The sequence below is a fragment of the Athalia rosae genome, chromosome 3, assembly GCF_917208135.1.
Source record: "Athalia rosae chromosome 3, iyAthRosa1.1, whole genome shotgun sequence".
In the NCBI taxonomy this organism is placed as follows: domain Eukaryota; kingdom Metazoa; phylum Arthropoda; class Insecta; order Hymenoptera; family Athaliidae; genus Athalia; species Athalia rosae.
The window spans coordinates 19,721,467-19,734,914 of NC_064028.1; the positions used below are offsets into that span (position 1 = coordinate 19,721,467).

The 13,448-nt window shown below is 42.3% G+C and overlaps 1 protein-coding gene across 1 annotated transcript; it reads left to right on the top strand.

The window, feature by feature from the left end:
- Positions 1–1,374: 1,374 nt before the first annotated feature.
- On the top strand, positions 1,375–12,970 carry LOC105689755. The gene is made up of 6 exons (XM_025746704.2): positions 1,375–1,773; positions 7,565–7,770; positions 8,018–8,153; positions 8,301–8,434; positions 11,402–11,642; positions 12,664–12,970. Exons 1-6 carry the CDS (start codon positions 1,686–1,688, stop codon positions 12,747–12,749), a joined length of 891 nt encoding a protein of 296 aa, XP_025602489.2. The 5' UTR covers positions 1,375–1,685; the 3' UTR covers positions 12,750–12,970.
- The last annotated feature ends 478 nt before the right edge of the window (positions 12,971–13,448 follow it).

Consider the following 13,448-nt stretch of genomic DNA (forward strand, 5'->3'; position numbering starts at 1 on the left):
TTTTCTTCTCGTGTACAGCAATGTAGTTTGCTGAAGCTGTCATTTTTTTATTCTCCCTCGAAGAATTTCGAGGGCATTGAAACTTTTCTCCGCTTTTTTTCACCGTCAAATTTAACGGTGAACGAAGCTTGGGAAAAAATTACAGACAGAAGTTCAAACCCACCCTTGTCGGCTGTACTCAGCGTGGTAAAAATAATTGATCAGGTGAAAAGTCTGCCAAAGGTGTGGAAAAAGTTTTATCTAAATTATTCAGAGCTAGAACGCGGCGAGGCGAGACCTTTCAAAATCATGGTTCAATGGCAAAGTAAATTCGCTGGCGAATACTTTTTTTTCATCCTTCTCGATTTTTTTTCCGGCTCAACATCAATTTGATTCGAAAATGATGGCTGATTCGGAGGAAAATCAGATTACAAGTGGTGCTGGTAATCTATACCGTCGTTCGATAATAATTATCGTCCACTCGATCGGAATATCGATTTGAAGCATCGCGTCACCAGCCATCGGCTTCAAAAGCTAATAATAACTGGGATTTTATAACAGAGTGGACGCAGGTAAAAGGAAAAAGGAATTATTTGCGGGATGATTTAAAGTGCAAAGTGGAACGTTTAACGACGTCAAAGCTCGTCCCGATGTACACCGCGTATGGGTGACGGGAATTATTGCCGGCCATGGTAAAGTGGAGTTGAAAAAAAAAAAAAATAATAAATAGAGAACAAAAAACCTAAAAAGTATCGAAAAAAAAATCCACGTTCAACCGGAAAATGTTTCAAATTCTAATTAATTTCCGGGTAATACGGGATTTTTTTTTTCTGTAATGCGGAAAAAAAACAAAAACCATTAAATATGAATACACGACCCATCTGCCTCAGAATTATACGGATACGATGCGATGCGGGGGTGAAATTATGGTTAATTCCGAAAAAGGAGGAGAGGAAAAAAGGGAAAAAGTTCTTCCGGTACCGTCCGTGGATTTCAACCCATTAAAATAAGTTAGTTCGGAGAAATGAATTATTGGTTAAAGATATGCATGACTTTTAGCAAATTCGTTCTGTTTACATATAAAGTGGCGTTTAACGGAACAATCAGTTGAGGAAATTCAATTCAATTTTCTAAGAAACTCTTCAGTGTTTTAGATACAGCCGCTGAAAGAACGCGACGGAGGAAGGGGAAACGGGGGTGGTCGGTGGGAGGGTTAAAAAAATGTAACGGCAACCAGAAGACAGGGGACACCGAGACGGGTTGAGTAAGGGTGAAAAAAAGGGAGACGAGTAACCGACTCGAAGGGAGTGGAAAAAGAGGAGAGAAGTGTGTATACGTACGCGGTGGCTATAGGGGATTTTGATCTGCGCGGGCGCGCGGTTTGCAAAAGCTTTCATGCAGCATCCCCGTCAGTCGCGAGTCAGAAATAGTGGCAAAGTCGCGTCCGCGTGAAGAACCGACTTTTCTCATCCTCGGCGATTTCGAAAATCCAGCGGATCGCAGGGGGGGTCGTACATGTCCATGAGATTTTGCAGTCGAACACCGACGACACCATACCTACCGTAACAGCGACGCGGACTTTTTTCCCCCGTCAAATGTGATCGAACCAAATTTCATTCGATCCTGAGATGTTTTTTCCGATTGACATGACGTAACACGTTATCATCTCCGAAACACAAGTGTTTGTGTGTGAGTTTGTACATTCGATGTTACATCACAGTGCAATGGATATTAGCAATAATAACAGGAGCCTTCGACGGGTCATTTTTTTCGTCCTTTTTCTTCTCACCGCTGGTAAGTTTATATATTTTTTTACCAAAGTTTTTGGAAAAATACTTTTCCTTCGTTGTTTTTGGATGCTTTTTTCCCCCCCGTTTTTTGTTTTTTTTTCCAACACCGATCCATACACATTGTTAAAACTTTGCCAACTGCACGTGTTTCGCAACTTTATAACACACCGCTGTACACGTACCTCCTACTCATACCTTTACTTGCCAAAAGTTTGACTCTCCAAAGCGACGCGGCAGGATGCGTCAAACTTGCGGTAAGATTTCAGCGACGAATGTCAACGGATTATTATTATTCAAGAACTGTAAAACAATAAACGACCTTAGTGTAGTGTACGTGATAAACTTTGTTCATTTTTTCGTCGCGTGTGCGTGTTTTCTATTTTATGGATAAATCAGGTAAACGGTTCGGTAGTTGTTCGGAGGATGATATTATCCTTTGCCTAAATCCGGACCAGTTTTGAGCCCGTCTTTGGTTTACTTTGTCCCGCGATCCTTGGGGCGACAGAAGTTTCAAACTCCGAAGACGAAGGTCACCGAAGGGTTTTCCAATGAAATCGCAATCAGCTTATCGTCGATTCTCCCCGAATGAAATTCCCGCATCATCAGCACACTTCTTATTACCGCGCGAGCAATTCTTCGGATGAATATATCGGATGCCCTGGAAAATTGGCTAAAATAGAGAGGAGGAAAATTAAGTAAAATAAAATAAAATTCTTCACGTCTCTCGGGGATCCGGAATCCACTCGCTACTGGGTACGGGTCAACGGTCAGCTCGAGACAATTAACGAACGGAATCCCGTGCCACTTCGAATCTTACCGAGGAAATCCCGTCGAATTGACAAAAAATTTTTTTTCTCTTTTTTTGTAGTACCAAAAAATCCTCATTCGACGGCCTCGCGTACGCGATCTCGAGGGAGAAAATTAAAAAAAACAAAATTGACCTTTACCCTCAAGAAATTTCAAATATTAACGCGGAATTTTCGCGAGGGATTTCTTCGCGGGTTGGGGTAAGCTCGTCGGCGGACGAACGTTCGACGTGTACAACATTTCGGAATCAACCACCAATTTCAAGGGGGAAACGGTCGTTCCATGGGACGCTACGATACGATCTTCGGCTCGATAAACCGATCGAATTCACGCACGAAAAATACCGCGTGGAAAAAATATTATCGCAGTCGTACATCAGTTAGCGACGAGATTGAAATGTGTAATCGACGATGACGTCGCTGCAGTGTGTGCAGGAAATTAAATTTTTCTCCCTCGATTGAAAATTGAGTGATCCTTCGTAGGTTTTTTGTTTTTTCGCGTATCCCCTGCAGTCCGTTCGTACCTACAGTTCATAATTTCCGTAATCATATTGCGTAATTTTTTAAGTTGTCTAATTCCCTCCGTTTTCATACCTTCGCAGTGTCTGATTTATTCATAGCTGGTTGAAGGTGTCGATAAATTTATAAATCGTGGGAGAAAAGGGATGCAATCAATCCGACCTTTCATCCCACGAGTACCTCCATCACGACGTAACTTTAGCCACAAATTTTCAATAAGTATAAATGTAAAAGTTACGGTGTATGTCGAGGAGTTCTCCACCAAACTGCGATTAATCAAAACAATCGTTTCTGATGAAGAAGTTCACGGGAAGTTTCCACCCGAATCCTACATAAATGGATTGAATCATTTTTCCATTCTCCTCACCGAAAGAATAATAAAAAAACTTGTCTCGGAGAAAACTCTAAACTAACCCTGGGTAAGACAGGTTGTTGATTAACGAGTTGAAAAACTTTTTTTTTCGTTTTTCGTTTTATGTTCTATTTTTTCTTTTTTTTGTGACAAAGGATGGCACTTTTTCCTGTATCAGGATTATCACCGGTGGAATTGACACCCGCGTTTACCCGAAAAAGAGAAAGAAAAAACTAATCAATGAATCACGATCAAAATCGGTGAGGGTTAAAAAATCATGAATGGACGGAAAATTTGATCAGAGGGGCTATGAGACTTACGGTATTGAAAAAAAAAAGAAGAAAAAAAGAATTAAATTGATAAGAATGGTCCTTGAAAAACTTTTCTCTCTCTCCTTCTCTTTCTCTCTCTCGGTAAAATATTAATTCAGGTTCTTAAATCGTTGAATTTTCAAAAGAAATTGAATCGCCCGAATTGTAAGGCTTTATCCTCGGTGAAAAGCACCCTTTATCATCATCGTCTTAAATTACGTTTGCACAACTGATTGTCAATCGTAAACCAATAATAGAAATACTCGACGGAAAGTTTTGCTTCTTTTTTTTTTTTTTATTTTCATTTTATTTCCAACACATTTCTATCGTTGAAAATTTATGAGCATATTAATTTCAAATTCCTTAACTCGTTTAAATTTCAATTGCTCCGGAATAATGACTTCGTTAAAATATCGAGTACATTATATACTCTGTATACATATATACAACATCAACGCGAATTATGCAAAAGATCCCTTGTCGGTGTTTGTTAACGCGAAAGCTTCGCGAATGACTATTAAAACGGTGAAATCGAAATCACTTCGATAAATCCGCGAACGTGTCTATCGGGTTGATTTTCATTCGGACGAATTGAACGCTAACAAATCTGTAGCGAAAGACAGAGAGAGAGAGAGAGAGAGTGAAAAAAAGTTAAGAAAATATATAAAAAAAAAAAAACGGAACAACAAAAAAATAAGCAACGTTGAAAGCAGCAGCAGCAGCAACGGAGCCGGCAAAATGAAAAATAGTTGGAATGAGAATTAAAAGAAGTAGAACGGCACTACGCTTTAGTTAGACATTAATTGTCCTTCGTTTATCTCGACGGTGCAACGAGAAGCACCTGTCCAACTAACCGGTATAGGTGTTTCTGCCGCGTGTTAATAATTATCGTTACTTCTCGACGTCTCGTTAAAACTATATAGCAAATGCAACTGTAATACGAGTTCTCCTCTCTCCGGTTATTTCTAGGAGAATTATAGTGATGCCAGTTAAACCTACAGTTGGTTATGAAGTTACGCCGGTTGTAGTTCACCAGAGTTCTAGTTAATTAGCATAGTTGCTCCACACACAGAGAGACACCTACCCCCCACAGGTACACGCGTATGTGAACACACGTACGGTAGGGGACCGGCGAATTCGAGCAATATTGTTTCTCCTCTTTCAACTGGATTGAGTTTCCCGTGCTGCTTTTCGCTCGACTCTTTCTCTCGTCCCGCAGCTACTACACACGTCTACCGCGTGTGTCGGGGTGCCGCGAGTTCGCCCGTTATATCGGAATATTATTATTCCTATTCCCATCATTGTTATCCCTATTACTGATATTCGCGCGAAAATCGTCTCGTTCCGTAGCTGTCTGGGGAAAAAAAAAGTAGACGAGAAAATTCAACGCTCTCGCCAATAAACCGTGTAACGAACGCGATTCGCGTCTCGGACTGTAAAATTTTCGGCAAATATTTTCGCGAATTCGATCGCCCCCCCCCCCACGCTGATTTCGGAAACGGAATACTTTCGAAAACGTCCATCCACCGATGATCGAATACCCTCCGCTATTTTCCACGTTCGCAGTGTTCGATTCCTGTGCACACCGCGACCGTAATACGAAGCAAAATCAATCGGCCGATGTTACCTGTGTGCACATACGCGAATAAATACACCTGTTTGATTTAAGCGCATCGCAAATAATCGCCGCACGACGATTAGATTTCGTACCGTCACGGGCTATCGTTATTCGGCACGGGGTAGCGTTGCGTTGATGATATTTCGAAAAAAAGAGAAAAAAAAAAAAATATTTTTTCATCCCCCTCGAATTTTCAACGCGCTAATCAGCTATTCATCGCTCGTCTCTGCAGCTGGACGCGGACGAGGAGCTTTACTTTCTTCCGGCGGAAGCTCGCGTCCTCGGAAGAGCCGGGCTGCTAACGTAATTAGCCTTTTGACTTACCCTGCCTACGTGGCCCGCTGCTCGCGAGATACTAAAAACGAACTCGGTCGCCTCGGGATTTGTAAGATACACCGCTCCATAGTTTTACTCGGAACAGCATCTCTGATACGAAACATGAAAGTCGGAATTCAATTGTCATGACTCCCTTGTGTCCCGTAGCGGCGGCAGCTAGCTGAGCAGACGAGTACGACTCTACGCGAATAGGTGCATCGGTGCATCCGAGTTGATAAAACGCGTACTGCATATACTTGTTACATGAATATAAAACACATGTATACAAGCGCGTGTGTTTGCCGTAGATTCGGTTTCGTCGGGCATTCCTATCGCAGTGCATTTCAAGGAAGCTAAATTCCGCCGGAGGATTCCCCCGTTCCCCATAGATTCGAAAGTACACCGAGGACGTATCGCTAGGCACCGTACTTTCATTTTATTTATACCGGGATGTAAAAATTTTCCATTCTCGAGCTGCATATGGCGTTGCCCTTTGTTTTGTTCTCTCTCTCCTCTCTCTTCCTCTCACTTTTCTTCACCCCTGGAACGTCACGCGCGAATCCGGGCAATAACACGCGCTCCGTATTTTCCAGATTTTCCCTTCAAAAGTCGTACTCCGTCGTCGTCGTCGTCGTCGTCGTCGTCCTAGCCCCGCTGACACGTAATTTCAAAGAGACTATAAAATCTGGAGTTTTACAATTTTCCTCTTAATTCCACGCTCGTTTTTTACCCTGCAAGCCGTTCGTCGTTAAGGGCACTCGAACAAGCGACAGGAAGTTGAGCAAAAGATCATTAATTACGCATAAACTCGGTACATTGTACCCATGAAAAGAGATTTCGGTCGGTCCGTAATTTATTTTTTACTTTTGATTTTTTATTTTATTTTATTTATTTTTTTTTTCCGTTTCATTCGAGCGAGGGGCAGCTCAGCCCCCTTTGTCTTTACCGTTGAAGTGCGGCGTTCCAACAGACGCGGTAAGACGTCGTTCGCAGACCCTAAAATGTAATAAACAAACCACAAACGTTTCTCTCCGCACAGCGTTTCTGCGTTTTATGGCGGGCAATTTAACCTACCCCATAATTCTTAGCATCGGGTGTTATAAACGACGATTGTTAACTGTGCCGGAAACATCTGCTTTTTTTTTTTTTCGTTTTTCGTTTCTCTTTTCTCTCTTTTACCTTTTACCTTCTATCCTTATTCCGGATCCTTTGAATTCTTCGATCGATTTATTCGATAAGAAGGAATTCGATTCGCGATCGCTGAATGTATTGCAAATATGTAATCGTAATCTGCCAACGGTTCCGAGGAATTTCTCATTAAACTCGTGATTTGCGCTTTTGATTCGCTCTGTATCCAGCTTAATTGAAGTGCGAGTAGCTTATCCTTCGGCAATTTTAATAGAGGATACAGAGTTTCTCATCTGTAACAAATTCAGGAAAATGTTTACACGCTTGTCGGCCAACTTGTGTAGTCAACATTCGCCGTATTATTCTGTTCTACAACCACACACACAGTGCATGCCCGGAGAATTTTCAATCTCGAGTTCATTTTTCTCTACTCCTTCTTCGCGAATTTCTTTATGAAATTTTAGTCTCTCCAGGTTACCTTCGAACGTTATTCTATTCCACGAATATCGAGAAAATTTCTGTTTCCGAATACACATATGTATATTTGTTTTTTTTTCTTCTCTCCGGTCGATCCCCACGTACAAAAAAGTTGTCAACTTTGACTTACGTCGCAACGCCGGGTGTCGGAGGCAACTCGACGCAACGTACGTGGGAAGAGCGCGCGGCCGTTAAGCGCGTTATTTCCCGAGGAATGAACAAAATTTCCTTTCATTTTTTGAAAGACTTCGAACGATTTCGTTTTTCAGGGGCCACCGGACTCCGAGATGTGCGAATCACCGTGCCGCCGATGGTTCGTTCGAGAGATTCGGCCCTCCTCACTTGCGATTACGATTTGGAAGGTGCCGATCTTTATTCCATAAGATGGTACCACGAGGAGGAGGAATTCTATCGTTTCGTACCGAAGGAAGCACCACCTCAAGCGATATTTTCCGTCCGCGACATCCAGATAGACGTACGTAAGTTGCGATGAATGATTAGTTTTTGTTTCGCGTTTTTTTTTTTTATTACGTTCGTTTCGCGGCGGACCAAGTTTCACCGAAAGCGCGATCATCGTGCGTCCGAAATTTTCGGCGGCCGTCGCGTCGGCGTTTCGCGAAATTTTCTACCGATGAAGCAAAAAATATTAATGACCGACGCGCGAGCAGCTCTCGTGCCGCAACTCGAAGAGGTTTAAATATTTTTATTAAAAATCCCCACAGAGCCAGCATTCGAATACGAGGGACGTGACGTTGGTTGACGTTTCGAAAAAATTAACCGGAAGATACAGATGCGAGATTTCGGCGGACGCACCGTCGTTTCACACCGTGATCAAATCCGCGCCCATGGTGGTCGTGGGTAAGTGTTGAAAAAAATTTTTCTCAACCTCAGGACGCAGAACCGTGGGTCCTCCCGTCCTCTTTACCGTCGGAGTTTATATTCCCGGCCGGTTCGTCGAATTGCCAAAATCGCTTTTAATCGTTTTATCGCATCCGTAATTAATAGATGTCCCGGAAACGGATCCTTCCATCGAACCGGAAAGGCAACGCCTACAGGAGGGTGAAACTCTTCGAGCCAACTGCACATCAGGTGCCTCGAATCCCGCCCCCACCATTACGTGGGCCCTGAACGGCGACCCCGTAAGTATCCTACGTGACCTTACTCGACGATTAAAGTTAGCAGACGTAGAGGAGCACCGGGACGTAGAGGAGCGCCGACTTTACGCCCTTGGGGAATCCCCGGACCCCCCTTTCTGCTTCGACTTCGAGCGTTCGACGTGCGGATGAACTAGTTTTTTCTACGATTAATCGATAGATCCCTTCTTTCGCGAGGCGCCTCCTCCTTGTACTTTACAGTAAACAATTTGTTACAACTTCGTTTCACTTCGCCGCACCGAACGTTACCCCGTCCGAATTACAGGTACATCGCGACTTTCGAAGATCTACGAGAGAGAAAGTTTTTTTCAAAAATTGCAATAGTTGAGACGATGAGAAAAAACGGAAAAAAAATTAAAAAAAAAAAAAACTGTCGAGGTCAAAGTGGAGTCCTTGACCGGATCCGAGAGAGCACTCACCCCGTACACTTTATGACATTCTCGTATAACCAAAACACCCCCTTCGAAAACCTTTTCCGCCTCGAGTCATGAATCACGTGCGGACCAGACCATACCCGTCGTAGAAACAAAAGCTGAAAGTAATAGAGACCCCGAAAGTTCACCTCGCTATGGATAAAAATAAAAATAAGAACGCGTACGGCCTAGCGGAGATCGAAAAAAGGGGGGAAGAAAAAAAACTAGGAAAGAAAAAAAAATGTATATATATATCGTCGAGATACCAGGGGGGCCCCGCAGAGACGGCGACCCGAGGAAGCGAGTCTGCAATCCCAAGAACGTTGAAAACTGGGCAAAAAAAGGGTAACGAAAAAAAGAAAAAGGAAAAAAAGGAAAATGAAGAGAGGAGGAGAACGGGGCGAGATCTCGGGGGACAATTTATGCGTTACCTTAGCGTTCAAAGTCACATGGGAGTTGTGTACTTCTTTTCCTTGCTCTTTTAAAATTTATAGATCAGCCAGCGGGACCGATACAGAAGACAATCACTTTGCAGCCTTCGCGAAACTTTTTCTCTCCGAGAAATTTTCTTCATTTTTTATTTACTTATTTATTTATATTCGGACGCGTCGCTCGAGTAACGTCCGCGAGCGTATGTCTGTCGGCGAATGATTCGGCGATTTCGTACGAAACGAAGTGGATGTATGTACCACCGTCTACGGAGATCGGTCCAAAACGGGAGATAATAGTTTTCGGACACTCGGTTTACCACAATTTTATTGTAATATTATTTCATTTTTACCGATTCCATAAATAAAACGGGATCTTGTACGGCTTGCTGTGGTCTCTGTGCGCGGTCTATCGAAAAATGTAAATTCCATTCGAGCCAGCTATTCCCCGGTAAAGCTACAGAGAGCGCAGTTTACTTTCAGATGAAATCGTTACGCCGTGAAATTTTTCAAGTTTTTCTCCATTTTTTTTTTTTCTTTTTTAATTTTTTTTTCTACGTTTAATTTTCTTTTCTCCATTTCATTCGAACCCTCCGCCCTCAACCTTCGCCCGGCCGACCGACCGCATACCTGCATAGGATACGACTGTCCCCGCGATCCGCGGTAATACGATGGAGAAAAATGCCCCACTTTCTTATACTTTTCACATAATACAGCGAAACCATTGTGGTGTCTTTAATATCCAAGTGCTTTGTCTCTTCACCCTCTACTTATACTCTACCCTCCACTCGCAATTATAATCGTGTGCAGGTAGAGTCGACCGAATTAATTACGTCATAAACTACAGCTAAGCTATAGCGCAGTTTGCTTTCAAATGGCGATCTTATAGTATATCCGATTTTCATTTTTCCGAAGTAACGTGACCATTTTATTTTCTTCGATTTGCGTTTTATTTTCGTTTACCATTCGAAATCGCGGGCCGTCATTTTTTTTTACACGTGGAAGAGAAACGAAAGACAAAAAAAATCTCGGGGTTAATCGTCAAGTTTCTTGCACATCTGCGAAAATTATTTACCTCGTAATATTTTTACATTTCACCTTCAACTTCAACAGCGATTTTTCTAGCGTCCGTTACACGTGATATCGGAAAGTTCTTATCCCTCTTCGAGATTATTGGCGAGTTGCAGCGACAGATTTTTTCTCAAGGTGAAAAAGAAACGTGGAAATTACATGCTGATTGATATTTTCGTTGTTGTTGTTTTTGATTTTACTCGCGGTGGCTTATCTCGTTCCTCAGATTAACTCGCTCTCCCATTGGAAGATGAAATTTTTCTTCCTCTTCGCAAGCTTCCGATGTGGTACGAAATTTTCCTTTGAAGTCTCGTTCTTTCGCGAACGGAAAAATACATATTATACCGGAATATATCGACCTTCGGTGGTTAGAGTGGCTTTACACCGACGTTCCCTCGTTTCAATGTGTGCGACTAACCGTGTCCGAACACACACGGATCGAGATTATATTCGAGCTTTTTGTAGACCGAATTTCAGGATTAAAAAAAAAATATATATATAAATAAATGAAAGAAAAAAAAAAAAAAAAAAACAACAGTCGAGTTAATGAATAAAAGCGAGTTAACAACGGAGATCAAAAACCGCTGTGTGAATAGCTGCATGCGTGTTATTTTATACATATACAATAAAAAGGAAATGAATCGCAATTGAAAACATGTTACTTCAATTGAAGCAAAACGAACATTCCAATTTGGGTATACGTACCATGTAACACACCTGGTTGGGTACTCACTTGGTTATCTGCGAATGAAAATACAAAATGGACAAAAAAAAAAAAAAAAAAAACAGAAAAGAAGACAGGGCTGCGAAGTATCTCGTTGAACCATCAGCGTTACAACCTAGACGTGTTTTTCGGAAATTGTTTCGAGGTTGAAAACAGAGAAAAAAAAAAAAACAAAAAAATTGGAAAATTCCTACGGGTAAAAGGGCCTCCTCGGTTTCGCAGCGACGAAATATATTGATATTGGATCCCCGGACGGAATCGTAATATTTTTTTGTTGGAAAAAAAAATTTGATTACCTTATTCACGTCTGTTGCAGTTGAACCATACGATATTTTCGTACAAAACGCGAACCCGCGTTTTGGGACAGGGTGAAAATCAAGCGACGCAGTCGACTCTGGAATTGAAAACGTCCGCTGATTTTTTCAGAGATGGAAAACTCATTCTGCGTTGTTTCGCTGCAATATCCACAGTTTACACAGCCTCGGCTGAGTTGGTTGTCACCGAAGATACGCCGCTCCACGCATCAATCAGCGGCGACGCCTCGCCTCACCTTCACCGTGAGTCGACTCGAATTTATGCGAATTATTTTTACTCACGTCTATTTTTTCTTCGCTTCCCTTCCCTCGGATCTTACGGTCTCTTCCTTCCTTCGGCTCCCTATTTCTCGCTTCCCGCCACGTCGGGCAGGGGAAGAGACGGTGGAATGAAGAGGCGGGAAAGTCTGTTGCATAAGCGATCCCGCCGCAAAGCCCACCACCATCGTACCGTCTGGGTTATAACCTCAAGAAATGAAAGGATTTCAAGGAATTTAAAGCTTTTCCGACGACGTGGATAATATTTTTCTTTCTTCCGGTCCCCGCGAAGAAAGTCTTTTTCATTTTTTTTTTTTCCTTCCTTTAATCGAACGGTCGACCGTAACGCCACTTTATGGGTATCGTCGCGTCGAGTCCGATGAAATTAGGCGTTTGAATTTTTAATTTTTTGGGGCGAGACAGAGAAAAGAGGGAAAGGGGAAATCAAGGGGATGATCGAAAGCAGATCGACGGTATGTCGAATTTCGGCGAATGTTTAGCGTCGGAGGTATATATATCTTCGCGTGGTTCTTCGTCTAGAAAAATTGCGAACTTTGCAAAAGTTGGCAGTTTTGTTAAACGAGAACGATTCTAGACCGGATATTACGTCGTAAACTTCCTCATAGAATGAAAACTTTATTTTCTTGTTATCCAAAGGGGTTCTATGAGACGCCGAATGTTCACGGGTAAAGGCTTTTAGCGAATTGGAACTAACTGCAATGTTGTTTGAACTTGAGATTCCGTAAGGACATTATAGTTTTCGTACGTCGAAACTTCATAGATTCGAGACATTCCCCGTGTAACGCGAACCACCCCAACGAGCTTCGATTCGGCGAAAGTTTTTGTACGGACGCCTCCGAAATCGAGCAGTGTCAAAAAAAATTTTTTGAGACCACGAAACCGCAAAAAATACCATAATCATCGAGCATACGATTCGTAGAAGAAATAGGGACATTTACTTGCCAAAATCGTGAAACGACGATGGAATTTGATCTTCTTTTTTCAGCATCGAGCGGTTCCGGGGGGAGGATTTTTTCGGAAATTGGTGTGCTCTCGCTATGTCTGGTAATAGCAAGATCCTGGAGCAGGTAGCTCCTCAATTCGGAGGACGTCGTCGCCTCCGACCTCATCGCGTCGTCCGTGTCAACCTAAGTAGCTAGGGCTTCCAGTTGTGTATGTTACTATAAATGGTGTAGATAGGTGGATCATTTTTATTCGACTCACATGTCATGTATTGATACACGAACAATATACAGTTACTTTTGAACATGTTATCTTTTGATGTAAATTGTTAATAATAAAATTCGTTAACAAACGCATTTCAACGATGTGCGTACATGTATCCGTCCACGTGACGGTTTCGAAACGAATCGAGTAATCGGAAGGAGGATGAGAAAATGGCCGACGAAAGAAGAAATCAATTTGTACTTTTCAATTACACCGTTTAAATCCCACTCGATCCGACGACGGAGTTAATTTTCTGAATTTCTTAATTGGAAAACAAACCGTTTCATCGGAACAATTCGTCGCCGATTGAAAAATACCTTTCCGATGACAGAAAATGGGGTGGTCACCAATTTCTTTTCTCGTTATTCATTCCGGTTCTTGGATCGTATAGTTGAGAAAAAAATGACGCGGCGGTAAAATTTTTCAGACGGAAAATATATATGCTTTCTTACTTTCAGTAGCCGAGGCGCCGCGAAGAATTGCGGTTTCTTTTGGAGTGTGTACTTGAAAACTTGTTGGTGTAAGTCCTGAGTGTAACTCACAATCAGTTCGATAACTTGACAC

Excerpts from the sequence above, each read along its gene's own strand:
- LOC105689755 (XM_025746704.2), top strand. The coding sequence starts at position 1,686 with ATGTTACATCACAGTGCAATGGATATTAGCAATAATAACAGGAGCCTT. Across the intron at positions 1,774-7,564 it reads CCTTTTTCTTCTCACCGCTG|GGGCCACCGGACTCCGAGAT; the intron begins GTAAGTTTATAT and ends TTCGTTTTTCAG. Across the intron at positions 7,771-8,017 it reads TCCGCGACATCCAGATAGAC|AGCCAGCATTCGAATACGAG; the intron begins GTACGTAAGTTG and ends AAATCCCCACAG.